Raw genomic sequence first — 27,511 nt, forward strand, 5'->3', positions numbered from 1 at the left:
TTTGAAATGAAGACAGACCATAGGCTATATATTTTACTGGGAGGGAGGGGAGGACACACTTCTGACTGAGTGATCATTTTCGGCTTGCCTTGACACGCTGCAATTTGCAAAACAAGAGAGACATCTCCAAGGCAACTGCCAAACAATGGTGCCGCGGGCAGACCCCCGTGCCAATAAAGGAGAGGGGCCAGAGAGGACGGGAACGAGGAGGGAAGAGAGCCAGCCAGCAACACCTGTTCATTCACTCCTGGGGGCTCAGCACATTCCACACAGAGCCCTCCAACACTGCAACACACTGATAGACTGACACTGGAGATTATATTGTTTCTGTCAGCAGCACAGAGGTAAACTAACTACTCTGCCCCCATCCGCCTGTCTGTAGGGATGACAGTATTGTAGGGCGTGTTCCCGACAAAAATGTTTTTTGTTTGACCAACAGTCGTCTGTTCTTTCAACCAATCGATTGGTCACAATTTTAAAATGTGTATTTTATATACAGTGGGGCAAAAAAGTATTTAGTCAGCCACCAATTGTGCAAGTTCTCCCACTTAAAAAGATGAGAGAGGCCTGTAATTTTCATCATAGGTACACTTCAACTATGACAGACACAATTAGGGGAAAAAAATCCAGAAAATCACATTATAGGATTTTAAATTAATTTATTTGCAAATTATGGTGGAAAATAAGTATTTGGTCACCTACAAACAAGCAAGATTTCTGGCTCTCACAGACCTGTAACAACCTCTTTAAGAGGCTCCTCTGTCCTCCACTCGTTACCTGTATTAATGGCACCTGTTTGAACTTGTTATTAGTATAAAAGACTCCTGTCCACAACCTCAAACAGTCACACTCCAAACTCCACTATGGCCCAAGACCAAAGAGCTGTCAAAGGACACCAGAAACAAAATTGTAGACCTGCACCAGGCCGGGAAGACTGAAATACTGCAATAGGTAAGCAGCTTGGTTTGAAGAAATCAACTGTGGGAGCAATTATTAGGAAATGGAAGACATACAAGACCACTGATAATCTCCCTCGATCTGGGGCTCCACGCAAGATCTCACCCCGTGGGGTCAAAATGATCGCAAAAATCCCAGAACCACACGGGGGGACCTAGTGAATGACCTGCAGAGAGCTGGAACCAAAGTAACAAAGCCTACCATCAGTAACACACTACGCCGCCAGGGACTGAAATCCTGCAGTGCCAGACGTGTCCCCCTGCTTAAGCCAGTACATGTCCAGGTCCGTCTGAAGTTTACTAGAGAGCATTTGGATGACAATGATCCCAAACACACCGCCCGGGCAACGAAGGAGTGGCTTTGTAAGAAGCATTTCAAGGTTCTGGAGTGGCCTAGCCAGTCTCCAGATCTCAACCCCATAGAAAATCTTTGGAGGGAGTTGAAAGTCCGTGTTGCCCAGCAACAGCCCCAAAACATCACTGCTCTAGAGGAGATCTGCATGGAGGAATGGGCCAAAATACCAGCAACAGTGTGTGTGAACCTTGTGAAGACTTACAGAAAACGTTTGACCTCTGTCATTACCAACAAAGGGTATATAACAAAGTATTAAGATAAACTTTTGTTATTGGCCAAATACCTATTTTCCACCATTGTTTGCAAATAAATTCATTAAAGGTCCTACAATGTGATTTTCTGGATTTTATCCCCCTCATTTTGTCTGTCATAGCTGAAGTGTGCCTATGATGAAAATTACAGGCCTCGCTCATCTTTTTAAGTGGGAGAACTTGCACAATTGGTGGCTGACTAAATACTTTTTTGCCCCACTGTGTGTGTGTGTGTGTGTGTGTGTGTGTGTGTGTGTGTGTGTGTGTGTATGTGTGTGTGTATATATATATATATATATTCAGATTAATCAGTATCGGCTTTTTTTAAAATCCTCCAATAAATCGGTATCGGCGTGAAAAATCATAATGAGCGTATTATTCGCCTACCTCCTCATGCCTTTTGCACACATTGTATATAGACTGCCCCTTTTTTCTACTGTGTTATTGACTTGTTAATTGTTTACTCCATGTGTAACTCTGTGTTGTCTGTTCACACTGCTATGCTTTATCTTGGCCAGGTCGCAGTTGCAAATGAGAACTTGTTCTCAACTAGCCTACCTGGTTAAATAAAAAAATAAAAAAATAAATAAAATGGGTCGACCTCTAATAACCATATACAATTGAATGTGCACATGTCTTACAGTGATGGCCCGTGTCATCCCCATGACCTCCACAATGATTTAGTTCACTCAGACAGGCGCGAATCAGACAGGTGTCTTGTACACCATGAAAATACATATTTTCTTTGCTACTGCTCGACTAAAGAAATATTGGTCGACCAGCAGCCTATCAACGGCCAAACGACTAAACAAACGGCCAAACGACTAAATGGAATCAGGCCTTACAGTATTGATGAAGTCACTATTTTTTGACAAGACTGGTTGACTTGACAGCCGTCTGCATTGAGAGTCCTAAGACAAAAGTGCCCGGAGGATACTCCAGTTACAAAGAGGCACTACTGACCCTGTCCCGACCACAGCTTCATGGAAGAAGGACACAGCTAGGCACCGAATTCGCTGTCAGCCTCCTTAACGTTCCCCTGACTGAACAGAGGTGACAAAACCAACTGACAGTACCTAAGTCAAGAACGGATCGGTGAAAGAGGTCACCCGCACTGCTGTCATTTAATTAATGAGTCACTTTGAGTTAAGATCGCTGGAGACTTCTTCAAACGCTCATGGAATTCAGTTTCTATTGACTGCTATGTGAGTGTAATAAAACATTAAATGAATTCTATATTATTTTATGAAAAGTAGAAATAAAATGTAAAACTTCTGAGCCTATACTATAGCCTCATAAACGCAACTGCCAAAATAAAGGAGACACTTGAGTAAACACAAAGTACATTGAAAGCAGGTGCTTCCACGCAGCTAGAAGAAGAGTTCTCAGAGGTCTCAAAGGAGCATAGGGTGTTTAAAGGGTAAGGTAAAGGGGGACACCAAGTCAGTTTGTACAACTGAATGCGTTAAACTGAATGTGTCTTCCATATTTAACTCAACCCCTCTGACTTCATCGGCATCCACCTCATCGGCGCCCCGGGGAGCAGTTAACCCCAAGTTAACTGCCTTGCTCAGGGGCAGAACAAAAGAGTTTTACCTTGTCAGCTCTGGGATTCGATCCAGCAACCTTTGGGTTACTGGCCCAATGCTTCTACCCGCCAGGCTAACTGGTGTGTGTGTTTACACAGGCAGTCCAATTTTGATCGTTTTATCACTAATGGTCTTTTGACCAATCAGATCAGCTCTGAAAAAGATTTGACATGAAAAACATCTGATGTGACCAAATTATGAGGGGGAAAAAAAATCAGAAATGAGCTGCCTGTGTGTCTCAGTCACCAGATCTCAACCTAGTTTAACACTTATGGTGCCTGAGACAGCTTTTTTCACCACCATCAACAAACCACCAAATGATGGAATTTCTCACGGAAGACTGGTGTCACATCCCTCCAATAGAGATCGAGACACTATGTCGGTGCTTGCTTTATATTGGCGGTAACTTTTATCAGGGCCGTGGCTACACATGAGGAAAAAAAGTGAGAATAGTAGAATACACAAGGTGCAATTTTCAAAACTTGGTTGTGCATCAGCAGTCTGCTATTTGTCATTCACTGACAGTCACTCAATTAGCCCATGTCAGTTAAGATGTTTAGATTGTTAAATTAGTCTAGCCAGCCATCTAAACTTGTAATCTTGGCCGAATTACAGACCGGGCAGTCAAGGCACGCGCCCAGGGGCCCTAACCTCCAAGGGGCCCCCATTGATTTTGTTTGTCACGCTCCCTCAGATATCATATTAACATGCCCTAAGTCATGGGAGAATGTGTAGAATTGCAGTAAATCAGCTTTTAAAATAGCAAATATTACTCCCCAATCCATGACAAAACGTGTAGAAATGCAGGAACTTAGTTAAACTGCAACAACAACAAAAAAGTTATGCAAAGCAAACGTATTTGTTTACCTTTTGTTAAATAAGAGTCTAAGCTCTGTCTTAAGCGGGGGAGGGTTCTACTAAACCATATGGAATTGTTTACATTTTGCTCCTTGATTTTGAATTCACACCCCTTGAAGTATACCTTTTTGTATTGAAAAAATGATTTGATGAACATTTATTTTTGGCTCGATGAACATTTATTTTTGGCTTTACTGCTATTAGCCCATTCAAATTCATTGAAGAACAGATTCACTACATGGAACAACAGATAGCCCCCCCCAAAAAATCCAAAAAGAAGTTTACTGTAAAGTGTCTGTCCTATATCTGAGCAATTTTACATGTATTTAACCACTTATTTGACACTAAACAGTTTCCATACTGTATACATTATACTTCCATTCATTTTCTTTCCATTGGTACCAGGGGACCTTCAGAGGAGTCTTGTGAGGCCTAGAGATGTGCGTGCACGTGAGTGTCTCGCCTTTCCACAGAGGGGTCATATTAGTGTGTAGCCCAAACTGTTGGGACGCTAACAGACAGAAGTTGGCAGATTGGCTGTACAGACTTCAGACAAGTCCCAAGACACTTGTGGGGGTCGTAGAGCAGAACGGAGAACACCATCGTCTTCGTGAGAATCTCATCTTTCCATAGAGTCATACTAGTGTGCAGGTCAAACCGTTCGGACGCTACAGACGATTTTGTGAGAAGAACCGATTTTCGGGATGTCTCATGGTCTGAAACGCCGCTCTCGCTCTGTCACCTTCCACCGCAGATGCGGAAGTGAGACCTAGACGGATGCGGTGGACTGAGACGCATGCAAAGCAAAACAAATATTTGAACAGGGATTTATTTTATTATGCTAATTAGATTTCCACTGGGGCGCGGACATCGCCATTAGCAGGAAAAGTATTTTATTAACCCCCTCATAGATCTCTCTGTACGTATTAAAATGATTGATTAAAAACTAAGTGCTGAGTTCATGTGAAGCGGCTAATCGTATAGCTAATAGGCTATGTGTTTGTAGATGGACTGAGGTGGCTGAACGTGATAACGTTACCAATGTGAGGCTCCCATCGGACCTCACTGAAACTCAGACCCTGGCTACGGCCCTGTTGCCTGCATAGAGGCTATATATAAAAGCGGATATAGTCGGAGTAAATACGCAAAATCAGATTTCAAGAAGTGGCAAGCTGTCACAAACGGCCTCCAAAACAGAACTGCTAATAAATGAGAATGAGCCAGAGCAGAGCGGTACCGTTAAAAATAGCAGAAACACCACAAGGTGAGCACTAGTTTCAACCAGCCCAAGGGGAGGTCTCCATGGGTATTCATTTAGCCAGATGAAAAATAACACAGTAGTGAATACAGTGGCCTTCTGTTAGCAGGACCATCCCAGCCTCTCTCTCTCACACACGCACACACACAGAGCGTGTTAATGAGACCAGGCTTTGACGAGATGCTAGAGTGTGCCCTCTCTCTCTCTCTGACTCCCTCCCTCCTTCAGATCTCTCAGCTGGGGGGGCATGGGGGGGGGTCAAGAGACATCCATCCCCTCCTTCCCAACCGGAGCACAATGCCAGCCATTCAGCAGCACCTCCCCACCTGCCAGCAGGGAAGGAGTGGGACTGTCAGGAGGAGAAGGAGGGGAAAGAGAGAGAGACAGAGAGGAGAGAGAGCGAGAGACGCATGTCTAGGACCAGCCTATCTACATTAAATGTCCTCCCTCTCCTCTTTTCTGAGCAGATTGAAGTAGGAACAGGTCTTCGTCATTCCTCTCTGCTGGGCCAGGCGGCTTTCGGCCTCTCAGGGGCTGCCAGCGATTGTCGCTCATTCAGACAATTCAAATAAGCGAAACCCAGGGTGCTGTGGATGATTTACTTTTCATAAAGAAAGCACACAAAGTGACTGGCTACGGCCCAGTCAGTCAGTCACTCGCTCTCTCTCTCGAACCCCGCCAGCGCCGGAGAGGAACCCACAGCACAGCACAGCACAGACAGACAGAGAACGGGAGGGATCCCAATCCCTCAGCGCAGCAGTCTAAACCAGGCCTCTGGTATACCAGAGATATTGGGATGACAGACAGTGGGATGACAACAACATCTAAACCTTTACATTCAAGTCATCCAGCAGACACTCTTGTCCAGCAGACACTCTTGTCCAGCAGACACTCTTGTCCAGCAGACACGCTTGTCCAGCAGACACTCTTGTCCAGGTGCGACTTACATTTAGTGCATTCATCTTCAGATAGCTAGGTGGGACAACCACATATCATAATAAAGTACATATGATGATGTCTTATTTAAAAGATATATTCTTTGAAGAGTTAAGGCTTCGGACACATCCTTAACACGGACTCTGCTGTCCTGCTGTCAGGGGAAAGCCCTTTCCGCCACTAGGGGGCCAGGACAGAGAAAAGCTTGGACTGGCCTGAGCGGGAGCTGACCCCCGTGTAGGGGTTGGACGCCCTAATCTGGTGGTCCCAGCGCGCACGACCCACGTGGAGTTCCAGGTCTCCGGTAGCCTCTGGAACTGCCGATCTGCGGCCAACAAGGCAGAGTTCATCTCAGCCTATGCCTCCCTCCAGTCCCTCGACTTCTTGGCACTGACGGAAACATGGATCACCACAGATAACACTGCTACTCCTACTGCTCTCTCTTCGTCCGCCCACGTGTTCTCGCACACCCCGAGAGCTTCTGGTCAGCGGGGTGGTGGCACCGGGATCCTCATCTCTCCCAAGTGGTCATTCTCTCTTTCTCCCCTTACCCATCTGTCTATCGCCTCCTTTGAATTCCATGCTGTCACAGTTACCAGCCCTTTCAAGCTTAACATCCTTATCATTTATCGCCCTCCAGGTTCCCTCGGAGAGTTCATCAATGAGCTTGATGCCTTGATAAGCTCCTTTCCTGAGGACGGCTCACCTCTCACAGTTCTGGGCGACTTTAACCTCCCCACGTCTACCTTTGACTCATTCCTCTCTGCCTCCTTCTTTCCACTCCTCTCCTCTTTTGACCTCAACCTCTCACCTTCCCCCTACTCACAAGGCAGGCAATACGCTCGACCTCATCTTTACTAGATGCTGTTCTTCCACTAACCTCATTGCAACTCCCCTCCAAGTCTCCGACCACTACCTTGTATCCTTTTCCCTCTCGCTCTCATCCAACACTTCCCACACTGCCCCTACTCGGATGGTATCGCGCCGTCCCAACCTTCGCTCTCTCTCCCCCGCTACTCTCTCCTCTTCCATCCTATCATCTCTTCCCTCTGCTCAAACCTTCTCCAACCTATCTCCTGATTCTGCCTCCTCAACCCTCCTCTCCTCCCTTTCTACATCCTTTGACTCTCTATGTCCCCTATCCTCCAGGCCGGCTCGGTCCTCCCCTCCCGCTCCGTGGCTCGACGACTCATTGCCAGCTCACAGAACAAGGCTCCGGGCAGCCGAGCGGAAATGGAGGAAAACTCGCCTCCCTGCGGACCTGGCATCCTTTCACTCCCTCCTCTCTACATTTTCCTCTTCTGTCTCTGCTGCTAAAGCCACTTTCTTCCACTCTAAATTCCAAGCATCTGCCTCTAACCCTAGGAAGCTCTTTGCCACCTTCTCCTCCCTCCTGAATCCTCCTCCCCTCCCCCTCCTCCTCTCTGCAGATGACTTCGTCAACCATTTTGAAAAGAAGGTCGACGACATCCGATCCTCGTTTGCTAAGTCAAACGACACCGCTGGTTCTGCTCACACTGCCCTACCCTGTGCTCTGACCTCTTTCTCCCTCTCTCTCCAGATGAAATCTCGCGTCTTGTGACGGCCGGCCGCCCAACAACCTGCCCGCTTGACCCTATCCCCTCCTCTCTTCTCCAGACCATTTCCGGAGACCTTCTCCCTTACCTCACCTCGCTCATCAACTCATCCCTGACCGCTGGCTACGTCCCTTCAGTCTTCAAGAGAGCGAGAGTTGCACCCCTTCTGAAAAAACCTACACTCGATCCCTCCGATGTCAACAACTACAGACCAGTATCCCTTCTTTCTTTTCTCTCCAAAACTCTTGAACGTGCCGTCCTTGGCCAGCTCTCCCGCTATCTCTCTCAGAATGACCTTCTTGATCCAAATCAGTCAGGTTTCAAGACTAGTCATTCAACTGAGACTGCTCTTCTCTGTATCACGGAGGCGCTCCGCACTGCTAAAGCTAACTCTCTCTCCTCTGCTCTCATCCTTCTAGACCTATCGGCTGCCTTCGATACTGTGAACCATCAGATCCTCCTCTCCACCCTCTCCGAGTTGGGCATCTCCGGCGCGGCCCACGCTTGGATTGCGTCCTACCTGACAGGTCGCTCCTACCAGGTGGCGTGGCGAGAATCTGTCTCCTCACCACGCGCTCTCACCACTGGCGTCCCCCAGGGCTCTGTTCTAGGCCCTCTCCTATTCTCGCTATACACCAAGTCACTTGGCTCTGTCATAACCTCACATGGTCTCTCCTATCATTGCTATGCAGACGACACACAATTAAGGGTAGCCTAGTGGTTAGAGCGTTGGACTAGTAACCGGAAGGTTGCAAGTTCAAACCCCCGAGCTGACAAGGTACAAATCTGTCGTTCTGCCCCTGAACAGGCAGTTAACCCGCTGTTCCTAGGCCGTCATTGAAAATAAGAATTTGTTCTTAACTGACTTGCCTGGTTAAATAAAGGTAAAATAAATAAAATAAAAAAATCTTCTCCTTTCCCCCTTCTGATGACCAGGTGGCGAATCGCATCTCTACATGTCTGGCAGACATATCAGTGTGGATGACGGATCACCACCTCAAGCTGAACCTCGGCAAGACGGAGCTGCTCTTCCTCCCGGGGAAGGACTGCCCGTTCCATGATCTCGCCATCACGGTTGACAACTCCATTGTGTCCTCCTCCCAGAGCGCTAAGAACCTTGGCGTGATCCTGGACAACACCCTGTCGTTCTCAACTAACATCAAGGCGGTGGCCCGTTCCTGTAGGTTCATGCTCTACAACATCCGCAGAGTACGACCCTGCCTCACACAGGAAGCGGCGCAGGTCCTAATCCAGGCACTTGTCATCTCCCGTCTGGATTACTGCAACTCGCTGTTGGCTGGGCTCCCTGCCTGTGCCATTAAACCCCTACAACTCATCCAGAACGCCGCAGCCCGTCTGGTGTTCAACCTTCCCAAGTTCTCTCACGTCACCCCGCTCCTCCGCTCCCTCCACTGGCTTCCAGTTGAAGCTTGCATCCGCTACAAGACCATGGTGCTTGCCTACGGAGCTGTGAGGGGAACGGCACCTCAGTACCTCCAGGCTCTGATCAGGCCCTACACCCAAACAAGGGCACTGCGTTCATCCACCTCTGGCCTGCTCGCCTCCCTACCACTGAGGAAGTACAGTTCCCGCTCAGCCCAGTCAAAACTGTTCGCTGCTCTGGCCCCCCAATGGTGGAACAAACTCCCTCACGACGCCAGGACAGCGAAGTAAATCACCACCTTCCGGAGACACCTGAAACCCCACCTCTTTAAGGAATACCTAGGATAGGATAAAGTAATCCTTCTCACCCCCCCCCCTTAAAAGATTTAGATGCACTATTGTAAAGTGGCTGTTCCACTGGATGTCATAAGGTGAACGCACCAATTTGTAAGTCGCTCTGGATAAGAGCGTCTGCTAAATGACTTAAATGTAATGTAAATGTGGACGGCCAAGAGGCAAGAGGTGGCAGAACGGAGTGCTCGGGATGGGGTGTAGGGTTTGAGCATAGACTGAAGGTAGGGAGGGGCAGTTCCCCTTGCTGCTCCGTAGGCAAGCACCACCGAGTGGATTCGAGCTTCGGCTTGGCTCAAAGCCAAGCAGGACGGTGAGGAGGAATCTGACCACAGCACCAGCAGCAGCACAGACAAGAATCTGCATGACTGTGCAGAGAAGGAGAGAAGCAATGTGTCTATCCCTCTCCTACCAAGTAGGCTAAATTCCCCACAGGTTCTTCATTCCATCCAGCCCATCAAACACATAAAGAGTCCTAAACACACACAGAGAGAGAGAGACAGACAGATGGAGAAAGAGGGAAGAGAGAGAATGCAAGAGAAAGAGAGCGAGAGAAAAACGAAGACAGAGAATGCTCCGTGCTGGATAGACATGCAAGGTCGGGCCTGCAGAGATGTGTAGACCTGTCAGTTCCAAAACACACAGGACCCTGCTGCCAGGAACTGGATTGTCTACAGCGGTTCTCCACTAGAGAGTCCAGTGCTTCCTGATTCCCATTACCTTTCTCTGAGAGACCCCCTGGGTTATGACCAATCACAACAAACAGGTGCAGCCAATTAGCCACACCGTGTCACTTTTGTGTGTGTGTGTGTGTGTGTTTGGTGTCCAGGGTAAGACCACTTGGGCTTAGATAATTGGTGTCTGTTGTCCCAGTTAATTGCGAGTTCCATTGTCTGCTGAAGGACCGTCTAGTGAAACAACAACGGTCTGGCCAACCCTCCTTTGGGAGAGGTACTGGGTCGTCTTGGTGACCAGGTCGTCAGTCACCTAGTCAGTCAGGGAAAGGCCACATCTCAATCTGTTAAAGATCAACAGTGATTATAGACTTTTCTTCACACACACACACACACACACACACACACAGACACACACAGACACACACACAACCCCCTGGACTGGCTCACAGGCCTAGACCTTAAAAGGCCCAAACAAAGATATTTCTCAGTTAAAACATGATTAAGATTGGAAAAAGACTGGTCATGGTTAAACGTTGGGCCTGACAGGAGTTGTTTCTTCCTGATTTGGGGTTGAATTCAGGGCTAATCTCTCAAGAACAACCAGGCAATGAGAAGAGGGGAAAGACAGGAAGACATAGATAAGAGAGATATACACCGAGTGTACAAAAGATTAAGAGCACCTGCTCACTCCATGACAGACTGAAAAGCTGAATCCAGGTGAAAGCTATGATTCCTTATAGATGTCACTTGTTAAATCCAATTCAAATCAGTACAGATGAAGGGGAGGAGGCTTGTTAAAGAAGGATTTTTAAGCCTTTTTTAAAACATAGACTGTGTATATGTGCCATTCAGAGGGTGTATGGGCAAGACAAAAGATTTAAGTGCCTTTGAGTAGGTGCCAGGCACACCGGTTCGTGTCAAGAACTGCAACAACGCTGCTGGGTTTTTCCCGCCCAACAGTTCCTGTGGAATGCTATCGACACCTTGTAGAGTCCATACCCTGACGAAATGAGGCTATTCTGAGGACAAAATGGAAAGGGGGGGGGGGGGGTGCAATTCAATATTAGGAAGGTGTTCCTAATTTTTGGTAGACTCGGTGTAAATGGAGAGAGAGAAAGGCAGAGAGAGTGCACGCCTGAGAGAAAGAGAAGAGAAAGAGAGAGCCAGGGTCTTGTTGGCAGAGCCAGTCAACTAAGGCTGTGTCCCAGAGCCATATGGAAGCGTTTTGCTTCCCCAGTCATGCCCCGTCGGGTTTTAACAAAAGTGGCGGCTAGTCGGCTACCACATGCACTGCTTTTGGGACTCACTTCAATATATATATATATATTTATTTTTTATTTTTATGAACTCCCGCAAAGAGGCCCCAGGCACTTCATATAGAGACCGGATTTAATCAATAGGAATGGTGACGAGGTGTTGAGCTCAGATCCCTCTCTGGTGAATGCTGTAGAGGTGAGACGGATTGATATATAGCTATATATAGCTGTATCATGGGGTCGATATACAATAACGGATAATGATGTGGTAAGTATATACCGGTGTTGTAAAAACTGTCCGCACCCAACCAAACAGTCCGAGTATTTCTAGAGAGATTTCCAGGTTTATTACCCTCTCCTTTAATGGACGGGACCAAATTACAGTTCCCTCTTCAATTCCCATCCTGTCATAGTAAATATACATTATGATTTGAGATCTCTCGTGAAAACACCTCAGACTGATTACGTCACTTGATGCTGAGGAAAATGGAATGTTGTCTGGTCGCTTGGCACCTACGGGAAACAAATGCCTGGCAATATGGTAAAGAAGTTTTGTGTAGATCTGAAAAATATTTTCCCGCGAGATTCCTAATTTTCGCGGTCGTCTCAGACTTGACTTTTAACGTCTCCACCTGAGACCTGCTGGATAGCACCCACGACCATCCTTCAGTTTTATCCCCTGCAGTTGAGCATAAAGGAATTACTCAGCGGGCCAAACAATAAAAATACACTCTTGTGGTCTGAAACAATATCTCAGAGAGAAAGGGGGAAAGAAAGAGAGAGAGACAGAGAGGAGAGATTCTTCAACAATGCCCCCTTTGTCCCGGCCCAACACTGTGCTCTACCTACCAGCCTTCCCTTTGACTCTGTGCCAACACAAACCACGGTGCTGGGGTACAGGCCTACAGCCAAACAATCTACGCTTGTGTTTAATATACTACAGTCGGTCTGCATCGGCCTTACCTGTCAGTCACATGCACACACGCACGAGCGCACACACAGCTGACTGGTTGGGCCGGTGCAGAGTCCTTATCCCATTGGGTAATTGAGAGGTAACACAACACACTGCTAGATAACAGTTTATGATAAGGCTGGTGCTGTGTGGTAATCAGCAGTGGCATTGAGACAAACATGTCACATGCTTTTAAAAACACTATGTTTCCTCCACCGGTAACTGATTTTGGACGACAACTTTGAGGTTACAAAAACTGTCACAGCCTTTTTCTCTGCCCGGCTCGATCTGTCTGTCTGTCTGACTCTCTTTCAGTCCTGTTTGCTTGCTCGCTCTCACACAGTGTTGGCAGACTGATGCCTCTACTACAGCGGAGTAAGGCATGTGGTGCGGGTGACAGCATTTCTCTTCCACCTAGCGGGTCCTGGCTGCAGTGGACAGGCTGAGTTCATTGATGTGGGGCCAGTGGCCCGAGGTGAGTGCGTGTTAGCAGCGAGGGGGTTCTGCTTGGCTGAGAGGGTGTCACTAGTCCTCATCAACACCCTAGCATGGTGATTCCTCATGAGACTAGAACAACAACAAAGAAAGACCATGATTTGGGGGATTTTCACAAAATGTAATTCCTAGAATGGTCCTTTAGAGGAAGGAATGTTGACATATTTGGCATGTGTATCTTGAAGCCTAATTGAGAAAGAATGAATTTAAGTTTTGTGACCACATTTGGAACATTTGTGACATGTTGGCCTTACCCAGGCCTCCTTTAAAGATTCCATGATGTTTCATCTGTAGGTGCTACAAAGCAAACATTGGTGTCATATGAAGCTTTACCGTAATATGAGTAGCATTTAGACTTCAATAACAATTTTCCTACATGCATTTATGAATATTGAAAAACAAACATGAATCGAAAACACCAAATCTTAGATTTGGCAAAAAACAAAATGATATACATTGTTGAACATAATATACTCTACGGGCAGATCAACATTCCACAGTGGGATCTCTTCTACTTTTAGAGTTACGATCCAATATGTTAAGCATTAACAACAGCGTGAATGTCAAAATGATCATCCTCTACTGGTGATACAGGATGTGCTATGATACGAGTAAGAAGGAGGGCTGTGATTGGTTACATTGTCTACTATGCCAATTTCTCTGTATAAAAATGGGCCACATCTTTAAAACTAGCAGAGATCCTCACTGGAACTTCGATATGCCAATAGAGTCTTTTATGTTCAACAATGTGTAGCTTTTTTCTCTCTAAATCTAATGGCATACGTCTAAATTGCTCATGTTAAATATTCATGTGAATATTTCTCAATGATAATTAATGGAAGAAAATTGTTATTGAACTGAAAATACTACGCATATTACAGAGCAAGAGGTAAAGCTTCATATGACACCAATGTTTGCTTTGTAGCACCTGCAGACGAAAACATTATGGAATCTTAAGAGATGCATTTTGCAGAAATCACTATGCCATTTCCTGGTTGCAAAAATTCTAACAGTTCACTTAATTGTGTAGATAATCATTCACTGTATGTAGATAATCATTCACTGTACCATCTAAAAAGCTGTGAAATATCATTTCCATAACCAAAAATATTGTACTTTCAGCTGGTGTTCAAAACCGTAAGTAAAAGACGCAAAAACTTAACTTAAGAACGGGAAGCATAGAAATAGCACACATAGAACAGATTCACCGCTTCTTAGACTTGCTTTCAATGAGAATGGCAGATCTATAACACACATTTCTATGTTACATATTGCAGCTTTAAAAGGCGGCCTAGGTAAGGCCAAATGTACCAACTTTAATACCTTTTTCCACAATTATGCTATAAATATACAAATGTCAAATATATGTCAACAATCCTTCCTACAAAGGACTCTTCTATGGATTACATTTCTCGAAAATCTTAAGAATCATGATATTTTTTGTTATATTGTCATGAGGAATCACCCAGCATAAGTACCTCCGACTCTCTTGATTCATTCATTCATTCATTCATGGTCACCAAAAGTAATTGCCATTAAAATGTATTTTTACAACAATCAGTGTTTAATCAGAGATGGCGTTGTAATTATCTTGTCAAGACTGTAGTTAGTTACAGTAGTGAGCGAGGAGTAAGGAGTCATTGTTGAGTTATCAGTGTTGGTATGTAGCCTGATATAGCCAGTCCATAGGATTAATGATGGCCATTACATCAAAGCAACTGAATCACACTGCTCTATCTCTACGACGAGGTCCTTTGGTATGTTCAGTCATACTGCATCATCTCAGTTATCACAAGATACCTTCGAAAACCTAATCGGAACAGATTGAACGAAAAGCTCTGTCTCTTTAATCACGGATTTCCTTGTGAACTGAACCAACATGTCACCTAGCTGGACATTGAGTTGGGGCTTTTAAAGCAGTAGTATATCCAGTGCATAGACAGACTGAGCTCCCTTGTCCATGCAGTGCTACAACGCCTCCCCATGACCAGTCTAAAGAATTACAACTACTGTATCACTGATTTGACATCACTTTCTCTTGTAGCTACCGCCACCTGCTGGGCACCAAGTCAGGTTTCTAATCAAAGATGTTGTGGTAAAGAGAAAAAGGGGCCTAAACTCAGAACACTGACGAACGATTAATGTAAACGATAACACCGCTATTAGATTAAACAACAATACCCAATTAAAAAGGTGCAGAAATGGCCATGGATGGCATGTCATTTTAGTGTAATCTACCTGCGGTTGGCCCTCTTTCCTCTGTCCTCCTCGCTGGGATCGGTACTCTTCTTCTCATCCTCCTTCATCTTCTTCAGCTTCTTAGAGATCCTCTCCCTCATTTCCTGCCTCTCGTCAGAGTCATACTCCTCTTCGTCACCATTCGCATCCCCCTCCGCAGCCTCATCATCCTCACCCTGAATACGAGAGAGAGGAGAGAAGGCATGAAGAACGCTCAAGAGAAAAGGTGTTCCCCAACAAGCGGAACGGAGTGCATTATACACGTGGTGCATGGTGTGTTGATTAAACAGACCCCATGAAGGTATAAGAGCATACCTCTGCTGCTTCTCCAGCCCCACCTCTGGCTTTTTTCCTTCAAACACAAGACAAATAGATTCAGAAAAACATGAATAATATATCCATTCATTCACTCTCCAAACAAGATAAGTTGAGGCAGCAGAGCATGGTGTCTCTACGGTATCTTAGTGTTTACTTGTTGACCGCTGGGACAGAGCTCAGCAGCGGATCATCCTTCAGCAGGTCATGACTGCTTTTGCTTTTCCCCTTCAGTGTCTGGGTGAAAAGAAACAATGTGTGTAATGTATCTGATTGACACGGATGGCATAAAGATGGTGAGTTTGATTTGACGTGCAGAATAACAAGACCGCTCATGTTCTAATTACCTGGCTGACTTGAGTTACCATTTCCTCTTCCTCCTCAGCTTCCTCTCCAAATGACAACAGACTGAAGTTCCTGACAAAATAAATAGGTCCAGAGTCCGACTGTTCATAACTGCAGTACCACGCTTCCGAGTCAGCAACAGATTGAGAGTGAGGAGCAGAGAGAGTGTGTATAATAGTCAATTAAACACTTACTTTGTTGCTTTGGACTGAGATTTCTTTCCCTCTTTTTTGTCTTCATCCTTTTTGGATTTTTTTCTTTCACGTGGAATGATGTCATCAAAGGGAGAATGTAACACCTGCAGAGAGACATTTGAAAAAAAAAACGTAAAGTAACAAGAGTCTGACAGAATTGGTACACATGTAAAAACAAATGAATGGTCAAAGTGATAAAATATTACGGTGTGATGTAAACCCATAACAAGACATACATACCTCAGTGGTTCGTATCTTGTGTGGATTTAAAGGTCTTTCCTCCTGATCACATTCCACTTCGGATAACCTGAGCATGTTGTACACTGTATCACCCGTCACCTGCATTGGGGAAAGGAAGATGAACTTACAGGACAAATGCTGCATACTAAAAGCTTTCCAAACATAAAAGATGCATTGATCTTCTTTTGGCATTTTACCTTTCCAAAGATGGTGTGTTTGTTGTTGAGCTCATCTGCCCGACCCAGGGTGAAGAAGAACTGGCTGCCGTTGTCATGGGGCCCTGCGTTGGCCATGGCAACCAGACCACGTCTGTTGAAACGCAGTCTGGAGTGGAACTCATCCTGGGAACGGGGGACAGAGCCAACAGCAAAACCAGAATCAGCCCCACTGTCACATTGTTAGTGGAAGTCTGAAACCATAGTAATGGGTGAGTTGACAAAGGTTCCATGTAGAAAAGTTGAGATTATGTCTAGCCTATAATTTTGGGGGGGTGACCATGATGCGAGTTAATAAGGTGATGGAGACAGTTTAAGTTAACCTTGAATGGGCGTCCATAGATGGACTCTCCCCCCGTCCCGGATCCTGTGGGATCTCCTCCTTGGACAATGAACTCTGGCACCACTCTATGGAATGGTGTTCCATCATAGTAGCCTGTGGAAGAGAACAGTACACATTTACAATAAGCTGGTGTGCAATGTGAAATGGTGAGTATACTAATCTCTTGAGGACAGACTAAACAAAATCGGACAGAATTCCAGTTTCTGGGTTAACCAAGATTGAGTATACATTATAAGTACATCAGTAATGTTGAGTGACCTTGCATTTTAACCTGCTAGTAGATATAAATCAGGCACCCAGTCCTTACCTTCCATGCATAACTGGACAAAGTTTCTGGCGGCCTTGGGTGCCTCTTTGGACCACAGCTCAATATCGATGTCACCAGCTGAGGTCTTGATCAGAACCTGAGAAGGTAGAAGCATATCACTTTATACCAAGGCCACACGTCTGCTTGGCAGAACGTTAGCTAGCCAGCTTACTGTACTTCGTGCAGACTGTGATCTTCAGAGGAACTAATTACAGGAGCCCTGGCAAACAAGCTGGCGCTCACCTTTCCGTTTGTTGGAGGCTCTTGAATGTAAATGTTGCTCATTTTGTTGTTGACGTTAACGGACAACTCGACACCGAAAATCTGTTATCTATCTTTCAGCAGTATGAAAATATATATTTTTCCGAAAATGCAGCACTAAATATTTGGCAAAGACTGCAAATTAGAGATTAATGTCTAAACGTGTCTCCAGCACAGCTCACTGAACCGCCATGTTGTTAAACCATGAATTCGTTGTTTACCTCGAGGCAATGGGGTGTGAGCGGCATTTACCAAGTCGATGCGTGGAAGCAGCTTCCCTAATATTTGTTTGAAGGGTGATATGTCAAATATCAATGAACTTGTTAAATATGTGTATGGAAATATATTATAAATAAACATCTGTTAAAACATTGATGGATTATCATTTTCATATACACCCCTAAAATGTGTGGTTTGGTCCGTGTGTTACATTGCGATCAACCCCCTCTCCGCCCCCCTAAAACGTTACACAGAACAGTAGCTAGCTAGCTAAAGGGAGGCTGACGAATTTATGTCGCGAAAACTCTAATTATTAAAGTTTTCTGAATAAATAAGAGAGTCAGAAATATTAGTATGAGCGAATTATTTATCAAGTAATCAGTCAAATCAGCTCCAAATGTGTTTAACCATTTTTTTTTGTAAATAATGTTTTAACCAAAGATGGTAGTAACCACTAACCATTTTATGTTTCCTATCGGACCTGTTTTGTAGAGGACCCACAGGGAAGTGTTTCGAAATTTATCAACGCAGCAAGGTTGTTGTTTTTTTGCAATAAAGTGTGATAATGGCTGCACCAGGTATGTTTGCTCTAACATAAGACTCATCGGTATTAATATTTTAATGGAAATTGGAGGTAGCTAGCTGTAACTATCTTTTAGTTGCCTTTTGGCAGAACTTATGGACTGCTAGTTAGCTAGCCTAGCAACTATGATCCGATTGGCTAGTATGATTGTGTTCAATGTTTTAAATAGCTAGCTCGTGTTATTTTGATAATAATCTGTGTATGACATTTTAGTCTCTCCATTCGTCTGATAACAGCTGTGTTACGTTATCTCAATGTGAATCATATACACTGAACACAAATATAAACGCAACATGTAAAGTGTTGGTCCTGTGTTCCATGAGCTTAAATAAAATATCCCAGAAATGTTTTGTACGTACAAAAAAGCTTATTTCTCTCATTGTGTGCACAAATCTGCTTGCGTCCCTGTTAGTGAGCATTTGTCCTTTGCCAAGGTCAACCATCAATCTGACAGGTGTGGTATAATAAATAAGCAGATTGAACAGTATGATCATTACACAGGTGCACCTTTGGGGACAATAAAAGGGCACTCTAAAATGTGTAGTTTTGTCACACAACGCCTCAAATTTAGAGGGAGCTCGCAGTTGGTATGCTGACTGCAGGAATGCCCAGTAAAGCTGTTGCTGGAGAATTGTTCATTTCTCTACCATAAGACACCGTTTTAGAGAACTTTGTAGTCTGTCCAACCAGCCTCACAACCACAGACCCTGTGAATGGCATTGTGTGGGCGAGTGGTTTGCTAATATCAACGTTGTGAACAGAGTGCTCCATGGTGGCGGTGAGGTTATGGTATGGGCAGGCAGGCATAAGCTATGGAAAAACAACACAATTAGCATTTTATCGATGGCAATTTGAATGCACAGAGATACTTTGATGAGATCCTGAGGCCCATTGTCATGTCATTCATCCGCCGCCATCACTTCATGTTTCAGCATGATAATGCACGGCCCGGATATGATGCACGGATATGTACACAATTCCTGGAAGCTGAAAATGTCCCAGTTCTACCATGGTCTGCATACTCAGACATGTCACCCATTGAGCATGTTTGGGATGCTCTGGATTGACGTGTACGACAGAGCGTTTCAGTTCCCGCCAATATCCAGAAACGTCGCACAGCCATGAAGAGTGGGACATCATTCCACAGGACACAATCAACACTAGGCGAAGGAGATGTGTTTGCGCTGCATGAGGACAATGGTGGTCAGACCAGATACTGACTGGTTTTCTGATCCACACACCTAACCTTTTTTTTTTAAGGTATCTGACCAACAGTCATGTGAAATCTTAAGATTAGTGCCTAATATTATTTTTTGTCAATTGACTGATTTCCTTATATGAACTGTAACTCAGTAAAGTCTTATACATTTTTTGCATAATGTGTTTATATTTATGTTCAGTATAAGAAGGAATCAGAATATACCGGCCTACGTTTTTGCGAGACTTCAACAAAGCAAAAATTGTCCCATTTCACAATGATTACATTTGTCAATGAATTTGCAGGTCCCAATAAGGACAACATCAGAGCTGGGTGCAAGAAATGTGGTTACCGTAAGTCATCTTTATTGCTTATATTATGTCTCTAGTCTAACTCTACATATTCAAGCCTTGTGAATACAATTCCAGAATGCTTCTTGTTGTCCCCTGACCCCTGAGTGTGCCATAATCATTCTGTGCTAGATACACTTTCATTCTAAAGTACTTCCCTTCTTCACTCACTTTTGTACTTACTCTGGTCATTTTATCAGCGGGCCACCTGACGTTCGAGTGCCGTAACTTTGTGCGTGTGGACCCCCGGAAAGACATTGTCCTAGATGTAAGCAGTACAAGCAGCGAAGAGAGTACAGAGGACGAGCAGGAGGATCTGCCTCATGACAAGCTGGGTCGGGAAGGAAAAGACTCAAAAGGTCTAAACCTCTTTTACATTTTGGAATCTCTGCTCAGCATGTTGTTAGAATGATCTGAATTCCAACTGGTTACTGGTACAGACATGAATGCCATTCTGGACATATGGAACAAATCTAATGAGACCAACTACAATCCATAAGCAACCAAGGCTCTTCATGTACTCTCTGATTACTACCTCATTGATGCCTGGCGAGCTCATAACCCTAAAGCAAAAGAGTACACTTTCTATTCAAACAGGCACAAAACATTCTCCCAAATCGATTTAGTACTATGACGTGCCTACGCTTTTATTTTCTTTATTCAAGAAAATAGAAATTCGACATATGAGCATATCTGATCGTCATGCTTACTACTGCCAGATACACATTCCAGATTCTCCTACAGGAGCCACAAGATGGCGCTTTAATATTTCCTCACTACAAAATCAAAATTTTCTGTGACCAATTTGAAACTGAATTGAATGAATTTGTAATTATTAACAAAAATTCAGTTGAGGATCCTGACATTTTATGGGACGCCATCAAAGGCGTTATTAAAAACAAAAACAATGAATTTGCCATCCAACGAGTTAGACTCAACCAATTTTATCCATGGTAATTGACCCAGTCATCTACTTGCTAACAAGCTTCGCAGCAATGATCAATTACTGGATATTGCAACGATTGAATCTGAATCAGGTGAATTACTATACCCAAAGTCAAATTAATCAACTAAAAAATCTCCCGTTGCTATAAAGAATTGTACACCTCTGATTTGTAAATCCACACCAAGCCAGATTGATTCCCATTTAAAAGATCTAAGAACTCCTCTTCTCTCAGTTGAGGAAGCCAGGCTTTCTGGGAGCCCAAATCTCTTTCCATGAACTTAAAAGGGCATTAGATAACATCAATAGAGGCACATCACCTGGTTGGGCTGGTATTCCTGGTACTCTATTAAAAATGTTGGAACCAATTAGGTCCACTGTTGCTTGAAATGATTAACACAGTCGTTTACAAAGATTCATTTGGAAGGGATGTTAGAACAGCACGAATTTCCCTTTTATATATATATATATATATATATATATATATATAAAGGTAAGGACGCCATTTTCATTTGCTAAATATAGATATTAAACTTTTTTCAAAAATTCTGTCGTCTTGTCTTGCTACTTACCCAAATATTATCTGAAGATAACATCTGTTGTGTATTACATATCTCACATGCTTCATCATAAACCAAAACTCCTTGGGCTGTTCTGTCTCTCGATGCAGAAGAAGATTTTGATAGACTAGAATGGTCATATCTTTGTGACTTGGCTCGAATTTCATTAATATGACTAAAATACTAAATGACAATCCCCCAGCCATAGTAATAACAAGCAATACGTGCTTTGTTCTATTCAGTATAACTAGAAGTTGCAGGCAACGTGCCCTCTTCATGACTATCTTGGTGTGTTTGGACCATGATAGTTTGTAGGTGACGTGGACAGCAAGGAACTTAGATCTCGACCCGCTTCACTACAGCCCCGTCGATGTGAATGGAGGCGTGTTCGGCCCTCCTTTCCCGTAGTCCATGATCAGCCTACTATTGTTGTGTCGTCAGCAAACTTAATGATGGTGTTGGAGTCGTGCTTGGCCACCCAGTCGTGGTTGAACAGAGAGTACAAAAGGGGACTAACCACGCACCCCTGAGGGGCCCCCGTGTTGAGGATCAGTGTTGTTGCCTACTCTTATTGTCAAAATGAATATATAACTCCATAATTTCTGGAGTTCAGTGCTTTCCTTGTCTCCCACTACTGGCTATTGTGAAAAAAAATCCATAGTGCGGTTTCAAAATGTATATGGCAAGGTAAGTGATCCCGAATAAAATGATCAATCTTACAAAGAGGGAAAGACATTGGAGGAATATCCGTACCAAACTTTAAATTGTATTTCCAGGCACTAGCATTTCATCCCATCGTAAATTGATGTGATTTCTTCCGGCCCCTGGCTGAGTATGGAGAGAAATACAGTGTATCCTATTGCCCTGGAAGAGGTGCTCTTCACTGATAGACTATATATACACTGCTCAAAAAAATAAAGGGAACACTAAAGTAACGCATCCTTGATCTAAATGAATGAAATATTCTTATTAAATACTTTTTTCTTTACATAGTTGAATTGTGCTGACAACAAAATCACACAAGTTATCAATGGAAATCAAATTTATCAACCCATGGAGGTCTGGATTTGGAGTCACACTCAAAATGAAAGTGGAAAACCACACTACAGGCTGATCCAACTTTGATGTAATGTCCTTAAAACAAGTCAAAATGAGGCTCAGTAGTGTGTGTGGCCTGTATGACCTCCCTACAACGCCTGGGCATGCTCCTGATGAGGTGGCGGATGGTCTCCTGAGGGATCTCCTCCCAGACCTGGACTAAATCATCCGCCAACTCCTGGACAGTCTGGTGCAACGTGGCGTTGGTGGATGGAGCGAGACATGATGTCCCAGATGTGCTCAATTGGATTCAGGTCTGGGGAACGGGCGGGCCAGTCCATAGCATCAATGCCTTCCTCTTGCAGGAACTGCTGACACACTCCAGCCACATGAGGTCTAGCATTGTCTTGCATTAGGAGGAACCCAGGGCCAACCACACCAGCATATGGTCTCACAAGGTAAAAAACAAGGGGCCTGAGCATCTCATCTCGGTACCTAATGGCAGGCTACCTCTGGCGAGCACATGGAGGGCTGTGCGGCTCCCCAAAGAAATGCCACCCCACACCATGACTGACCCACCGCCAAACCGGTCATGCTGGAGGATGTTGCAGGCAGCAGAACGTTCTCCACGGCGTCTCCAGACTGTCACGTCTGTCACATGTGCTCAGTGTGAACCTGCTTTCATCTGTGAAGAGCACAGGGCGCCAGTGGCGAATTTGCCAATCTTGATGTTCTCTGGCAAATGCCAAACGTCCTGCACGGTGTTTGGCTGTAAGCACAACCCCCACCTGTGGACGTCGGGCCCTGCCCTCATACCACCCTCATGGAGTCTGTTTCTGACCGTTTGAGCAGACGCATGCACATTTGTGGCCTGCTGGAGGTCATTTTTCAGGGCTCTGGCAGTGCTCCTCCTGCTCCTCCTTGCACAAAGGCGGAGGTAGCGGTCCTGCTGCTGGGTTGTTGCCCTCCTACGGCCTCCTCCACATCTCCTGATGTACTGGCCTGTCTCCTGGTAGCGCCTCCATGCTCTGGACACTACGCTGACAGACACAGCAAACCTTCTTGCCACAGCTCGCATTGATGTGCCATCCTGGATGAGCTGCACTACCTGAGCCACTTGTGTGGGTTGTATACTCCGTCTCATGCTACCACTAGAGTGAAAGCACTGCCAGCATTCAAAAGTGACCAAAACATCAGCCAGGAAGCATAGGAACTGAGAAGTGGTCTGTGGTTATCACCTGCAGAACCACTCCTTTATTGGGGGTGTCTTGCTAATTGCCTATAATTTCCACCTGTTGTCTATTCCATTTGCACAACAGCATGTGAAATTTATTGTCAATCAGTGTTGCTTCCTAAGTGGACAGATTGATTTCACAGAAGTGTGATTGACTTGGAGTTACATTGTGTTGTTTAAGTGTTTATTTTTTTGAGCAGTGTACAAAGTATGTGGTATGTCCCTTCAAATGAGTGGATTCTGTATTTAAAGCACACCGCCATGCAATCTCCATAGACAAACATTGGCAGTAGAATGGCTCAGTGACTTTCAATGTGGCACTGTCCATAGAGCTGCCCTGGTCAACTGTAAGTGCTATCATTGTGAAGTGGAAACGTCTAGGAGCAACAATGGCTCAGCTGCGAAGTGGTAGGCCACACAAGCTCACAGAACGGAACTGCCGAGTGCTGAAGCGCGTACTCATAAAAATCGTCTGTCCTTGGTTGCAACACTCACTACCGAGTTCCAAAATATTTGTTTGTCGGGAGCTTCATGAAATGGGTTTCCATGGCCGAGTATTTGCGCACAAAAGCCTAAGATCTCCATGCGCACTGCCAAGCGTCGGCTGGAGTGGTGTAAAGCTCACCACCATTGGACTCTGGAGTGATGAATCACGCTTCACCATCTGGCAGTCCGACGGACAAATCTAGGTTTGGTGGATGCCAGGAGAACGCTACCTGCCTGAATGCATAGTGCCAACTGAAAAGCTTGAAATGTTGACTCAAATGCTGCCCACAGTTGTGTCATGTTGGCCGGATGTCCTTTGGGTGGCGGACCATTCTTGATACTAACGGGAAACTGTTGAGGATGAAAAACCCAGCAGTGTGTCAGTTCTTGACACAAACCGGTGCGCCTGGCACCTACTACCGCACTTAAATATTTTGTCTTGTCCATTCACCCTCTGTATGGCACACATACACAATCCATGTCTCAAGGCTTAAAAATCAGTCTTGAACCTGTCTTGAACCTGTGGTATGGTAAGGATTTTTCTGTGGGGGGTGGAAAACATGGTTTCTGGGTGGGGGGCAGGCGGGAGGTGGGTGGTTGGTTGGAGGGAGACATGTTGATTGGGGGAAGGGGTTAGAGGCAATCTTTTTCCCCCCCCTTTTTTTCTCTTTACTTACATTTGTTACTTTTTTGGCTCTGTGATGCGAGCTAACCATTTAAAGTAGATGAGTTTGTATATTGTGCATTAGCCCCCCCCAAAACTAGAAAATACAAAAATGTATAAAGGTTTGGTCACAAAGAAAAAGGTCAATACAGTACAACCGACAATAGTTATTTTATAACAGACTACTTAGCACTGCTCTGGTCACTGTTATAACAGGCTCTGCTGTGTTACTATGTTATAACACAGTTACATGACCCTGCTTAGTTGTCTATCAATCCTTGGCTTCCATCAACGGTGTTGCTCTCACTTTTATTCAAGTGTTTTTGTCTGAATGGCTTTGTGCATTTGTCCTGATTGCTGTAGGTCCCCAGGAGGACACCAGGAAAGTTAAACACAAGAGGAGGAAGAGTAAAGACAGAAAGTCTGAAAGAAAGAGGTACGTCACATTCGTTTCTCTCCGGTATGTATGAGAAATAATTATGCATGGTGGTAGTGTTATGTTTAATCACTGTGGATGGCACAATCTCCCGTAGGTCTTATTCATCGAGTGACGAAGAGGAGAGCAAGAAGAGAAAGAAACACAAAAGCCACAAGAAAAAAGGCAAAAAGGAAAAGAAAGAAAAGAAGGAACGTCACAAGAAGAAGCAGAAGAAGAAAGGTGAACCTTCCTCGTCTGACAGCTCCAGCGGGTCCTCTGACACTGATTGAGAAGATGGAACGTTCAGGGACAGATTTACTGAAGTGTTTGCTACTCGTCATTTTACGGAGGAATCGATCGAGCTAAAGACATTCGATTGTATTTCGATTCACTTTACCTTTAAGATATTATTCCTTTTTCTTCAACTTTGATTTTCTTTTCTTTGATGTTTTATGTCCTGTGGAAAGTAATAGGTGCAGACACTGAGTATATCTGGCCCTCCTGTGTCACAGAATCAAGGACCATCTGTAAGGCTGGTCAGTATAGCCTCTGCTACAAATGAAACAATGGACCCAGATTTACTGTCACTGGTTTGACTTTGGTGAACACTGAAATGTTTGGATGGAATTTGTTTTTAAAAGGCATTATGTAGATTGATAGCGTCTAGATTTGACCATTTATTAGTGAACCATCTGAACTTTTTATTTTCCAAGTGTTGATCTTTCAAGTTACCAGAATGGGATAGGCAGATGTAGTAAGCAAGACATTTCTGTATTTTCCATTTTTAGGAAGGTATTAAGGTGGTAATGCTTCCAGATTTGATGTCATTCATTTAGTAGAAAACTGTAATAAAACAATCCTATTACATTTCTGTGTCTGAGCTCTTTGAAGTGAAAGTGATTATTATATTCAATATACGATGGGAAAATATATTTTGCTGTTTGAGAAATGCAGAGACATTGAGGAATTGACTTCTTTTCAATCTTCTGATATTTATGAAATGGCTTTTGGAGGCAAGACGTGCAGAAGTGTGTCTCCATCCTACACACAGTACCCCTGGTGTTTTGCGGGTACTATTTAATGAAACTGCCAGTTGAGGACTTGTGAGGCATCTGTTTCTCAAACTAGACACTAATGTACTTGTCCTCTTGCTCAGTTGTGCACAGGGGCCTCCCACTCCTCTTTCTATTCTGGTTAGAGCCAGTTTGCGTTGTTCTGTGAAGGGAGTAGTACACAGCTTTGTACGGGGTCTTCAGTTTCTTGGCGATTTCTCAGTAATTTCTTGCATGGAATATCCTTAATTTCTAAGAACAAGAATAGAGTGATGAGTTTCAGAAGAAAGGTCTTTGTTTCTGGCCATGTTGTGCCTGTAATTGAACCCACAAATGCTGATGCTTCAGATACTCAAGGCCAGTTTTATTGCTTCTTTAATCAGAATAAGTTTTCATCTGTACCAACAATTGCAAAGGGGTTTAGCCTTTTAAAATTATAAACTTGGATTAGCTAACACAACGTGCCATTGGAACACAGGAGTGATGGTTGCTGACGCCTATGTAGATATTCCATTAAAAAACAGCCATTTCCAGCTGCAATAGTAATTTACCACATTAACAATGTCTACACAATTTCTTTGCTTTTCTTTCAAAAACAAGGGCATTTCTAAGTGACCCCAAACTTTTGAACGGTAGTGTGTGTGTGTATATACAGTGCCTTGCGAAAGTATTCGGCCCCCTTGAACTTTGCGACCTTTTGCCACATTTCAGGCTTCAAACATAAAGATATAAAACTGTATTTTTTTGTGAAGAATCAACAAGTGGGACACAATCATGAAGTGGAATGACATTTATTGGATATTTCAAACTTTTTTAACAAATCAAAAACTGAAAAATTGGGTGTGCAAAAAAATTGGGTGTGCAAAAAAAGTATTTAGTCAGCCACCAATTGTGCAAGTTCTCCCACTTAAAAAGATGAGAGAGGCCTGTAATTTTCATCATAGGTACACTTCAACTATGACAGACACAATTAGGGAAAAAATCCAGAAAATCACATTGTAGGATTTTAAATTAATTTATTTGCAAATTATGGTGGAAAATAAGTATTTGGTCACCTACAAACAAGCAAGATTTCTGGCTCTCACAGACCTGTATCTTCTTATTTAAGAGGCTCCTCTGTCCTCCACTCGTTACCCGTATTAATGGCACCTGTTTGAACTTGTTATCAGTATAAAAGACACCTGTCCACAACCTCAAACAGTCACACTCCAAACTCCACTATGGCCAAGACCAAAGAGCTGTCAAAGAACACCGGAAACAAAATTGTAGACCTGCACCAGGCTGGGAAGACTGAATCTGCAATAGGTAAGCAGCTTGGTTTGAAGAAATCAACTGTGGGAGCAATTATTAGGAAATGGAAGACATACAAGACCACTGATAATCTCCCTCGATCTGGGGCTCCACGCAAGATCTC

At 44.3% G+C, this 27,511-nt stretch overlaps 2 protein-coding genes across 2 annotated transcripts in view; one reads left to right on the top strand and one right to left on the bottom strand.

The window, feature by feature from the left end:
• The window catches only part of cwc27 (CWC27 spliceosome associated cyclophilin), a 52,982-nt gene extending 35,396 nt beyond the window's left edge, over nt 1-17,586 (bottom strand). The window contains exons 1-10 of the mRNA XM_029656219.2: nt 17,335-17,586; nt 17,092-17,188; nt 16,765-16,877; nt 16,424-16,567; nt 16,227-16,325; nt 15,987-16,090; nt 15,795-15,864; nt 15,605-15,684; nt 15,448-15,484; nt 15,133-15,308 (exon numbers count right to left, since the gene is read on the bottom strand). Of these exons, the coding sequence (XP_029512079.1) occupies nt 15,133-15,308; nt 15,448-15,484; nt 15,605-15,684; nt 15,795-15,864; nt 15,987-16,090; nt 16,227-16,325; nt 16,424-16,567; nt 16,765-16,877; nt 17,092-17,188; nt 17,335-17,376 (962 nt within the window). The 5' untranslated portion in view covers nt 17,377-17,586. The remainder of the gene's footprint in view (nt 1-15,132; nt 15,309-15,447; nt 15,485-15,604; nt 15,685-15,794; nt 15,865-15,986; nt 16,091-16,226; nt 16,326-16,423; nt 16,568-16,764; nt 16,878-17,091; nt 17,189-17,334) is intronic.
• Nucleotides 17,587-17,827: 241 nt separating this feature from the next.
• On the top strand, nt 17,828-25,912 carry srek1ip1 (SREK1-interacting protein 1). Its single transcript, XM_029656231.2, has 5 exons — nt 17,828-18,149; nt 19,658-19,705; nt 19,903-20,061; nt 24,991-25,063; nt 25,161-25,912. The coding sequence occupies exons 1-5, from the start codon at nt 18,137-18,139 to the stop codon at nt 25,333-25,335; spliced, it is 468 nt and encodes a 155-aa protein (XP_029512091.1). The 5' UTR covers nt 17,828-18,136; the 3' UTR covers nt 25,336-25,912.
• Nucleotides 25,913-27,511: the final 1,599 nt, after the last annotated feature.

The sequence above is a fragment of the Oncorhynchus nerka genome, linkage group LG4 (genome assembly GCF_034236695.1).
Source record: "Oncorhynchus nerka isolate Pitt River linkage group LG4, Oner_Uvic_2.0, whole genome shotgun sequence".
In the NCBI taxonomy this organism is placed as follows: domain Eukaryota; kingdom Metazoa; phylum Chordata; class Actinopteri; order Salmoniformes; family Salmonidae; genus Oncorhynchus; species Oncorhynchus nerka.

Excerpts from the sequence above, each read along its gene's own strand:
- srek1ip1 (XM_029656231.2), top strand. Across the intron at positions 20,062-24,990 it reads GGAAGGAAAAGACTCAAAAG|GTCCCCAGGAGGACACCAGG; the intron begins GTCTAAACCTCT and ends TGATTGCTGTAG. Across the intron at positions 25,064-25,160 it reads AGAAAGTCTGAAAGAAAGAG|GTCTTATTCATCGAGTGACG; the intron begins GTACGTCACATT and ends AATCTCCCGTAG.